The sequence below is a fragment of the Corvus brachyrhynchos genome, unplaced genomic scaffold (assembly GCF_000691975.1).
Source record: "Corvus brachyrhynchos isolate BGI_N302 unplaced genomic scaffold, ASM69197v1 scaffold106, whole genome shotgun sequence".
Taxonomy (NCBI): domain Eukaryota; kingdom Metazoa; phylum Chordata; class Aves; order Passeriformes; family Corvidae; genus Corvus; species Corvus brachyrhynchos.
The window spans coordinates 6,026,333-6,038,013 of NW_008238834.1; the positions used below are offsets into that span (position 1 = coordinate 6,026,333).

At 37.7% G+C, this 11,681-nt stretch overlaps 1 protein-coding gene across 13 annotated transcripts in view; it reads left to right on the forward strand.

The window, feature by feature from the left end:
* PTPRM (protein tyrosine phosphatase, receptor type M) overlaps positions 1 to 11,681 on the forward strand; it is a 457,910-nt gene that overhangs the window by 160,261 nt on the left and 285,968 nt on the right. For all 13 annotated transcript variants that reach the window (XM_017738297.1, XM_017738298.1, XM_017738300.1 and 10 more), the window contains exon 6: positions 6,900 to 7,074. In XM_017738297.1, coding sequence (XP_017593786.1) covers positions 6,900 to 7,074 — 175 coding nt within the window. The remainder of the gene's footprint in view (positions 1 to 6,899; positions 7,075 to 11,681) is intronic.

The window sequence follows — 11,681 nt, forward strand, 5'->3', positions numbered from 1 at the left end:
CTCAGTATCACTTTTGCTTTGCCTGCTATTCTGCTTGTTTTAAACTTTGGAATACTCTTCAGATTGGCCCCAGAACTTGCATGTTGGAGTTTCTTATTCCCATGCTGCCTTCCCAAGATTAGCACTTTTGCAGTGAAGGAATGTGGGACTTGAATGCACTGGGTTTTAAGTCTCCTGCTACGTAGTTGCACAGAAAAGGCAGACAAAGACCTGCATTGCTATGCTTTATGTGGTGTGTACCAATGAAAATCAAGCTGATGAACTCTACTTCCTCACTTTCTCCTCATCACTTTGCTCCTTCCTAGCCCCTCCATAAGCCTGGCATCTGCTGTTGCCTTAGGTTTTAGCAGAATGCCAAGCCCCAGAGTATTTAAAATCCTATGTATGTTCTCTTCAGTTTTTAGCAAGGTGTTCGTCCTGGCTCTTGGAATTTTAAACACAAATAGAAGGATGAATGAGAAGTACTAAGTGTTACATAGTTCAAAGAATTAAAATACAGTATTAGAGTAAGGGACTTAATAAGTAGGGCTGTAAGTTCAACAAAATGCTTAGTAGATACATGGATCATTGCCATAATATCTATCCAAAGTATTAAACTCCCTGTTAGAGAGATATTTCCTGGTACTTTGTTTTCTCCAGATGTTTCTGAGGCTGTAGTTTCCTAGAACTCATTTTGTATTCTACTATGTGCTATTAAAAATGAATGGAAAGAAGATTTGGAATTTTACATATTTTGTGAGCACCGACAAATTGTTAGAGGATATAAACTCTTCTTAGCTGCTCTGGAATTTAATGTAAAAATAAAAAATGGGGGTTTGGTTTTTGGTTTGATTTTTTTCCCTTTTAAAATGTCTGTGTAATGATAGCAGATTTTCTCCTGTCAGAATGATACAAAACAATTTCAGTATGTGAGTACAGAGTAACTGCTTTGGTTGAATTACACTGAATTTAATGATTCCAGAAAATGCATTGTCTTTGTTTACTTTCTGTGTTTGTGTCTTCAAATAGATGTCAGTGCTAATATTTGATAATGTGAGTACTTGATGTGTAACTTAAATAATATTTTACAATATTACCTGACAGCTCCAGCCAGTATTTAGGTTTAGCCATAATAAACTGAGTTTTTGGGAGAGCTACGGGTTTTGAAGAATAGGCTCAGTTATCAAATAAAATAACTGAAAGGAGAAACCTTTCTTGAAAGGTAAAATAATAATAGTTTGCTTGAATGCCCATTAGTTACACATGCAGAGTGTAATTCTGTCTCATAGCAGAATAATTCCAAATAGGACGATAATTATCTTTTTCCAGCATGGCCTTATTACTTGAATGAAATGCACTTGTTAGCTTACACAGATGGAATAAATACAGGATAATCACAGGATGTGTGATGGCTCTAATCTAGACTGACGAACAGTTGTCTTGGTTGTGAACACAAATCTAGAAATTCAAAGGTAGAGAAAACCATCTTAGTTACTGGAATTGTATGAACTCTGCAAAGCAATTTTCCTGAGGTATTAATTACTATTTGATTTAGTTTTATACATATTTTAAACAAAAATTGCTTCTGGCCTTGCTGGTGTTATTTGAGATCCCACTGGTATATCTCTAATCACAATTTTATAAATGTGCATATTTGAAAGTGGGATAATGCAAACTCTTTCTTTATTAAATGTATGAAAAGCTGCCTAATCTACCTGTATGGACAGAAGCTGACTGATGTTTCCTTTTAACTCTCTTCTCACAAAATTGTTGATACATGCCTTGAGCATGATTACTGCAGTGGTAGTGCTGGATGTAACATCCCAGAAGTTCAATGCTTTTGAATTGCTGCTGCATTTTTGTTAAAAGTATTTCTGAAAGGTTTAATGTATAGATTGTTGCTGCTAAATTGCTGTTCATTTAAAAGACTTAGAGTTAGTTCATTGCTTAAAAGAGCCGGTAAGTGTAATTTAAATAACTACCAACCTATTTCTTTTCATTCTAACTTGCCTAAAATGGAAAAGTAATGTGCATTTTCAAGTGCTTTAAGGTGTCTGTGTATGCATTTAATATGCTAGTACTAGGAATATGGGTTTTTCAAGCTGTGTATATCCTGAAGTTAAATTAAGCTTATTTTTTTATAACCCTATATTTTAAATAACTTGTTGTTTAATAGAAAATTTATTCTTACTAGTGACTTTACCAGTTCCATATTTTCATTAGTTGGCTTAAGTAGTATTTTTATAGATACGTATTTGGTATTTTTCACAAGCTTTCTCTGAGCATTTGAAAAGGCACAGGTTTCTCAGCAGCCAATGGAATCTGTTATTTTCATTTTTGGATCTCAGTATTTATTCTGTGGCCATAGTTCTGTGCTCTAAGGAGGTGAGATAGCTGTGCCCTGAGGATGTGGCCTTTGTAGTCCAAGCAGGTCTAACATTAAATGATTATGGCAGCTTCCTCTTTCCAAAGAATGAAGTGTCCTGTTCACACAGTTCTCCAAGTTCCTGGGGCAGGAAAAGCTAACAGCCCTAATCAGTAGTAACCCCTCAGACTTTTCTGTGGCAAATCAGGGCTAAAGTAAAGAAAGTTAAAAGAACCATATTTATTTTTGAATTGTATTTAAACCAAAAAAAAATAAGCCCCAGCCAGAAAACAGGATACTATAGATTTGCTCCAACAACCTGTTCTAATAGGTCTTGATACCAGTACCATAGTGTTGTACTGTAAATCACGAATTTTATCCTCCTCTCTGGAATGGGATTAGTAAATTACGGCCTTGTCATTTTTTGTTTATTTTTCAATAAAATATGATGTATTTGGGAAGACTCAGGCTTTCGTATAAAAAGTGGGCGTTTGCAAGACCTACTGGTAAATTTCAGAATCTCAAAAAACCTGAGATTAAAGTTTTAGTGACTATTAGCTAGTAAAACAGTATACCATAAGCAAACTCTTATTTGTGGGAGTTCAGATTGTTGCATTAGTGAATGATAAAAACTTACTTTTCTGAATGCTACTAAAAATAATTCTTCATAAAGAAATTGTAGTGGGATGTGCTAGTATGTTTGATAAACAAATGCTCATTTGATACGTTATTCTTAGCCATTCTAAATGAAATAGCTGTTGGCAGTCAGCACTGAGAGCTTGTAATTTATCATACAGTGAGCTTAAATGGGCCTGTTCCATGCTGGGAAAAAAGATACCATACCTGGGTAGCTTACTGAAGTCACTGCAGTAAGTCAGGGAGAACAAAACGTGAATCACAAATAAAGGGAGCGAAGCTGGATGTGTGGGTGCTGTTAAAACAGAAACGGTTCTGTATTCATATATCAAATTTTAAGTAGCATTTTTTTAGACTAGAAATAGTCTTTTGCCATTTGTCCATTGCTGAAATAAGAGTTTGGGAGAAGTTGTAAATCTGGGATTACTTTGTCTAATTTTTTCTTTGCAGCCTTTTTAACTGTCTTCTGCAGTGCCTATGGATTGAACTTTTCTTATACTTGAATTCATTACCTTCATTACTGTTCCTTTTTGCTTAGGCTTAAATCAATTAGGCAACTCTCCTACTCATTTGCTGTCATCCCAAAAGAGAGGGAAAACTTGCTCTCTTGGGCTGTATTTTTTCTTGTGGAATGTAAAGCAATTATATTTCTTAGTCTTTGTCTGTTCCAGACACTATATTTTCCTTGAAAATATCTTTCCCCAAAGAGACTAAATAAAAAAACTGGGCTTTTTTCTTCTCCTTTGAGTTCTAGTATAAAATGTCATGCTAGTGATTTCTGTGGGACTGTTTGAGTTCGAACATATAATTAGACACTGTACACTTTGCCTCCATGAGTTTGTAATGTTCAAGAGAAGTCAGTCAAGATAATCTTTACTGATAATAATCTCCCATATATTTTACGGCTTTGTTGTAGTTATAATAATAATGGCTTTTTATTCCAGAGCTCTTTCATAAATTTTGAAGCCACAATTAATAACCTTTTCTCACCTGGATTTTGGTAGAGGCCAAAAATGCTGAAATCCTCTGTGGCGCCAAGTTGAGTTACATTTAAGGCTGCTCTAGCTTTTTCATTTGAGCAAAATAATGTGTGCCTCCTGAAATGTGCTTTGGCTTCTCTTTTTCCAGTTAAAATTATTAGTACGTGAATGGATGGCATGTGTCACAAAGCCATGTAAGCCAATTATTTGATCAAACTAAGATTTCCTGTTGTAGAACAGCAGTTAAAACATTCAAAATCAGGCAAGATTAGTGTATTTGAGAATCAGAAGGTGAAAAAGATTATGGGACCCAAGTGAAATAGTAATTTATTGTAACTGCTACAGTGCATTGATTGGTTCCAATTTCCATTCTAAATATGCATTAAAAAGATGGGAAGTATGTCCTGGGTATTGGAGCGGTTGCCTTCAAGGACTGCTGGCAGTTTATATGAGCACCCAGACTGTGAAGTTCAGGATTTCTACCAGGCCACTTGGAGGTCTGAGGGGACAGTGTGGTAGGAGACAGTTCTGTGTGCGGGGCCAGCAGGGACTGTGTGTGCGTTATATCTTTACATGATTGCCCCCTATTCATGAACTGCAAATTAAGGCAGAAATCACGGCATTGCCTAGTCCTTTCCCTTCATCTCTTTCTCCATGAGAACAGCAAGAAATTGTTTTTAAAATATTTACACGGTTCTTCAGTTGTGTTGTAACTCATGGGAGTCCTGGTAGATTCTGGATGCAGGTGCCCCATGTGGCAGGGAGGGTGTACTGTGCAGGCTGGAGTGCAGAGGAGTTTGTTCACACTCTAAATGAGCTGAGCTAGTTTAGGTACTAGAATTAATCAGTGCGTGGCAGAATGTTTTTCCCTAGAGAATAACTTACCCTATTTCTGGGGAGGATAAAATAGCCTGCATAAGGCTTCCTGATGTTGCAGCTAGAAAAATGGGAAAACTAATATGGGTGGGTGTAATGTAACCACAAGATTTGGGTATGTACAGGATCCTTCGAGAGTCTGAAAGCTGCAGTAACATACTTTAAGACTGTCTTATGGCTTGTGATTGATCAGCAGTTCTGATTATCAGGATTGTCTTAGGTAAAAAATAATGTTCCTTTTAAGAAATATTCATTTTCGAAAATCCTAATTAACCCACTGCTTATTTCCTGTTATCTGCAGCCATTCTTGCTAGAAGGATATTACAGAGGCAAAACTATTAAAAAATAGTAGTTTTGAAATAGTAGTTTGAAATGTTTCTTTCCAAGTTTAGGTTTTGGTAACTGCCATGCCACATCATAGAAGCTGTGCTTTATCAGCAGCTCAAACTCTGAGGAATCTTAAGGAGCTGTCAATTATCTGAAGTAATTCCCAAGTAATAATTTACAGCTGAGTAATTTTAAGGCGTGATAGCACATTCTTCTTTGGACATCTTACAAACTTCTTTTTTCTTTTACATAAGCTTTACATCACCCACATTTTCTTTGGAAGAGGGCATAACTCTACCTTACTGTTCATTGGAATCAGTATTTATTTTTAATTATGGTGCTTCTTTGGTATTAACAGCATGATTAACTTTGACTTGGTTTTGTGATTTATGGATGCATTTAATTTTGTGTGACTTGTTTAAAACTCTTTTGTTATAACTGGTATTTCAAGGGTACTTCTAATTTAGTAGCAAATAAGAACATAATAAAATGAGATCAGTATTTTCTATACGTCTTAAAACCTGCTGGACAAACTACAAACTCCAGGGCAGAAAAACAGACATCACCAGCTATGTTGGTGGTTTACAGAAGCTTAATGGGGCAGGAGCCTTGACCTGCTAGAAACTCCTCAAGTCAGAGGGGACTTGAGGACCCACTAAACATACCTGGTGTCATTAGGTAGCATCAGACTGTGCCTGTGCCTTCCTGGAGAGAGTGGTTTTTGTGAAGTGCTAGTTAGGGTTTTCCAGTTTTTCTTCATGTTTTGATAGTGGTTGCAGCCTTCAGTTTGTTGAAATACATATCATTGTATGAAAAGTGCATCTTTCTTGTTTTCTTGTTTGAGTTAATGTCGTCAGTAGATTTTGGTGGTGGGTTTGATTTTTTTTTTTTTCATGCAGCTTTCATAATTCAATCGTTATACATTTTCTGCAGGTTTTTGAGTGTTCATAGTGCAAGTATCCTATTTCATGGTCAGGTGGAGCATGAGTTCTGATGAGGATTTGAGAGCCAAGCCTCTCTGCCATTATCTTTGTGTCAAAGGACATGGCAAGTTGTCAACTCTGCCCTCTTCTGTCTTCTCCCCTCCCTTTTTCACTCCTTGTGCTCCTCAGCTCTCACAGGGCTCATTTTCTTGTGCCGTACGTGTCATATGTTGAATTGACAGCAAGACACTGTGCTGAAATAGAGCTGCCCAGTTTCCAGTGTCATGCTGAGGGAGTGAGAGGTGAAGACAGCTTCAGGTCATTTGCCTGGTAAATCTGTGCCTAGTTTCTTCTACCTGAGTCACTGATAACCCCTTGTGTGGGTGCTGATATGAGAACTGTCCACTGATGTCTCTGTGCAACTATATATGTGCAAAATGCATATGCCAAGCAGCAGATGGAGGGAGGGAAGAGAAAGCACAGACTGACTATGCTGGGTTTCATGTTCTTTTAAGAGAAATAAGTTTAAATATTTGTGTAAAACAATCTAAGAGAGGAAATATTACATTGCTCTCAAATCTTTCTGTTAGTTAATCTATAAAGAGTTGAAATCAGCTGTTACAGATTAATGGTTGCCCACATTACAGATGAATGGCTTAACTCACATGGGAAGGCAGTAAAAATAACATACGGACTTCTGCTTTTATCTTTCATCTCCTTCTGGGGAACTTGAGAAAAGTAAAATTGGTTGTCAGTATTTTTTTTTTTTTTAATATGACTAAAAATATTCTTTATTTTTGTTTCTTTGCCTAGGGTATTTATGTAAGGGATGCACCTTTGAAGGACATAAAAGTGTTCAACTCCCGACGATTTGTGGCTCTTTTTAGTGTGGTGAATGCCACGAAGCGGGATGCTGGCAACTATCGCTGCATGATCCGGACGGAAGGAGGAGTTGGTGTATCCAACTATGCAGAACTGATAGTCAAAGGTATTTCACGATACAAATCCGTATTTCCATGCTCAGTGGATGGAATCAGGGCTTGCAGTTGCTAGTGGAGTAAGAATGTCACCCATAGCCTGTTAAACTTGATAAGAGGTTCAGTAAATAGATTTTGCTTATGTAAATCTTAAGAGTCTATCCAGCTGTAACAAGGGAGTGATAGAAGAAACCAGGGCTAATTAACTAGGTACTTGTTGATTGCTGTTTTACATATTTCCCCAAAATGCACTGTTTAGACTTGTATGTCTTCACAAGCTTTTATTAAAAGTATGAACATAATAATGGGTATTTGCCTCCTTTGTGGAGATTATATTCTAAAAATATACTTACTACAAAATATGCAAGATTTACATTTAAGTGAACACAGAGAATACCCATATTTCAGTATATGGAGGGGTGTTTTTAAAAAATTGAACACATAAAATACACATGTTTCAATACATGGAGGCGTGTTTTTAAAAACTGTGGGAAACACTTATATGTAAATAGAATGGGGAATAATTCATCACCAGTAGAAGAAGATGCAAGAAAACCATAATGAAAACTAAATCATTTTCCAAAAGCAAGAGTAGGGTTTTAGTGAATGTGCTGTAGAGAAAATGAAGAGAAACAGGACAAGAGAAGGATGTTGCAAATAACCGGTGTATGAAGATAACAAGACAAAACAAATTGTAGCATGAAAGCTTAGATGAGCTATTTGAATGGACAGATGAAAAAAGAAACAAATAGAGTGGGTGAGATGAGAATATAATTATAAGGCATGGTGGAAAAAAATGAGGTTATTTTGGTCCTAGCATGAAAAGAAAATAAAGTAGGTGGCCAAAAATAGATATGTAGGAAAGTTGGCAAGGAAAGGAAGCGTGGACTATAACCCAGGTGGGAACAATGAAGCATCGTTCAGATCTAACACCAGTGAAAATAAAGAGGAATGAACACTGCCTGAAGGAGGCAGAGGGAGGAATTACTGTGGAAGCCAAAGAAGTTCATTTTTTCTCAGTCTCTTTGATTCAGAGTATTTTAATTTATTAGTGCTCCTTTTGAGGTGTAGTAGAAATTATGAAGCGTATCATTAAAGCATTTGTGCTTACCCAGATTCTTTCAGAAAATTTGCACTGGGCACTGTGAGCAAGTGGATAGCCTTAGGGTGTAATCCCATTAACTACTTGTAGAGTGGCAAAGTAATTATGGTAATCCCCATTGCCTGTGTTGGAGCTTTTATGAGACCACCTGCAGGTCATTCCTTCTGACCTAAAAAGACCCATTTTAAACGTTGGGCTGTAAAATGTTGCGTGACTGTACTGAAACAGCAGCATTAGGGGCTAATTAGTAAATATCCTTTCTTCTTGATGGTATATAATTAAGAAATTTTATTTCCTAATTTTTAGTAGCTTTTCTGCAATGTCGGTTAGCAGACTTCAAAGATAGTGGATTGATTTCAGTGCAGCTATATATGTTTTTAATCCATTACCATCCATAAATCATGAAGAATGTACATATGCCCACACTTTATGATGTTTAGTATACTTAGGAATTGCTGATGGCTTAATAATAGTATGTGTGAAAACAGTGGTGTAATTACTGCCTCCTCTTTTTTACAAACAATTAATTTAATTCTCTTCTAATTTATGCTGGTGTAACTAAACTGACTTATGAGGAATTTCCTTGGAATTATATTGCTAGAATGACAGGAGAGTCAAATGGAGCACTTTTAAGTTAGAGAGAATCAGTTCTTCACAATTACCATGCCGTGTTTCATTCTGGTTACTGAACCTGTAACTCAAGTTGCAAAAAGTACATCCTGCACTGGAATAGGGCTTTTTTCAAAATATGTTTGCTTTTAAGTTGAGATGTTTGCACAGTAGAGTGGGTTACAGCTCTGTACAACATTCATTCTACTTCACTGTAGACATGGTTTCACTAAATAGGAACTTATTCTAAGTAGATTCCAATTATGTGTGTAAAGATCTTTAAGGTTTGTAGTGCTGTTGTGGCATGATGTTGTGTGGCACTGGAGACCAGGTACCAGAACTCTTGAAAAGGGCAGAAGGGCTGCTCATTTCAGGTGCTGCAAATCAAACCTGGCATCACAAAGGAATAGGAATGAAATCTTGAAAATGAAAGATATGTAAGAAACTGCCAGGCATTCTTATTCTCTTCTCTTATTTTCTTCATGTTTTACCTGGGTGAGCAAGTTATAGCAAGGTTTCAGCAGTATGGAGGGGGAAAAAAGCGCAATTAAAGAGCTGTCAGTTCTCTTATGAAATAATTGTAAACATGAATATTGCCTGTCAGTGAACAATTAATCTGGCCTTTAAAAGGGGTGGGGGGAAGGGTTTTTTTTTTCAAAACTTGTTTGTGTTAGCTTATATGCCTTTTAGAGGACGGTGAAATAAAGTATTGATTGTTCTATTTAAATAAATCCTGAAGGGGAGGTTTTCAATATACCTGAGTGTTTGTTCTGATAAGAAAGGCTGAAAAGACAAGTGCCTTGTCATTGTGTGTGCTCAAACTGCACAGTATCCTCATCTGAGTTTGTCAGAGAATTGGATTGAAATGTCACTTTATTTAATAGGAGACATGAAATTGGCCTTGTCAGATAACCCACTTATTGTAAAAAACATCAGCCCGTATCTAATAGATGACGTAAAAGTAATCAAACATTGAGCAAAAGGAGAATAGTCGGGTGGAATTGATTAAATGCATTGGTGAAGTAAATTAGAGTTCTACATACGGTCCCTAGGTTGAAGTTTTCTAATAGTGGGCAGATCCAACACAGATTAGATTTAGGAGAACAGAATGAGCCTGTCTAGCAGACATCAGATTATTACAGAGTTCAGACTGCTTATTGAGTTCAAACAAGGTAAACCTAGGTGTCAAATTGGTTAAAAGGAGTTTGGTTAGGTTTTTAAGCAAGGGCATAGAAAGGTAGCCATCTGTAATGCTGGCAGCTTAAATGTCTGCATTTTCCAAATGGAAAATTTAACACTGGGAACAGAACCTCTTCAGGATCTCTAGAGCAAAGACTTTATTCTGGAGGGCAAAGTCATTTTGACGTCAAGACAGAGTAAGAAAATATTAATGATTACTTATCTGTGGTATCAGTTGTTCTCATACATTAAATATACACACATACTTGGCATCTGTTTTCGCTCTGCAGCTAACCTTGCATGCTGGATCCATCACTCTGTCTGTACCCCTTTTTTTACCAACAGTGCTGGCATTAGGACTTATTTTTATGGTTGCCTAACAATTCCTATCATGAAGTCCTGCTTTCATATGCTCATTTTTTGGCAAAAAAATGACTGGAGACTTGTATTTTTCAGTGTGGGTGTGTGCCTTAGCTTGGAGGTGTTGAGAAAACCTCCAGCCAAAAGAGCTGATACAGTTCATCCATGTTAGCAAACTTGTCATAGGAAAGTGCTGAAGACTCTGGACTTTGAAGTAGTAATATTTTTTCAGGAGGGTACTATGTCAAGAATTCTCTTTCTCTCTTCCTGTGAAGATCTGTTCTCAAATACAGTTAGTTTACAAACTACCAAATAAAACCCAACAAGACCCTGAGACTTCTTTGAATTAATCTTTCAAATTCCCCCAGAATTCTAGATACAGTGTATGGAATTTAATTGCAAGCAGAGATCTGAGCTCTTCTGGGGCAGGCTGGATCCAAGCACAGGAATCAAGACCAGTGAGGTCAGCATTTGTATGCTTTTAGTATACAGTCCTCCACCTTGCTGAATCCTTGTACTTTGAGAGTAAAATGGTGATGGATAGCGATGTGGGTAGTGAGGAGTGCAAGAACAAGAAGCTGCATACCCAGATGAGGTTATTTGTGCTGGGGCTGAAAGGAAAGGCAAGCTGGGAGGTGTTTTGAAATGAGAGGAAAGGTAGGTGAAAATTGGAACTACATAAGCACTAAAAGCTGGGGAGAAAAATGTGGGGGTGCTGGTCGACAGCCAGCTGAATCTGAGCCGGCGTGTGTCCAGGTGGCCAAGAAGGCCAGTGGCATCCTGGTCTGTATGTGGCCAGGTGGAACAGGGCAGTGATTGTCCCCCTGTACTCAGCGCTGGTGAGGCCACACCTTGAGTGCTGTGTCCAGTTCTGGTTCCCTCACTACAGGAAAGACATTGAGGTGCTGGAGTCCAGAGAAGAGCAACAGAGCTGGTGAAGAGTCTGGAGGGTCAGTTATAGAAGGACCAGCTGGCAGCCAGGGGTGTTTATCTTGGATAAAAAGGAGGCTCAGAGAGGACCTTATTGCTCTCTACAGCTACCTGATAGGAGGCTGTAGCCAGGTGGGGGTCAGACTCTTCTCCCAGGCATCAGGAGACAGGACAAGAGGTCATAGCTTCCAGCTTTCCCAGGGAGATTTTGGTTGGACATCAGGAAGAATTTTTTCACTGAAAGGATGGTTAAACTTTGGAATGGGCTGCCCAGGGAGGTGGTGGGGTCTCCATCCCTGAAAGCATTCACTTAGTGCTATGCTTTAGTTGGCATGGTGGTGTTGGGTCAAAGGTTGGATTTGATTATCTTAGAGGTCTTTTCTAACCTTTATGATTCTATGATTCTGTGACAAAGAGGGGAAAAAAAATATATACGCA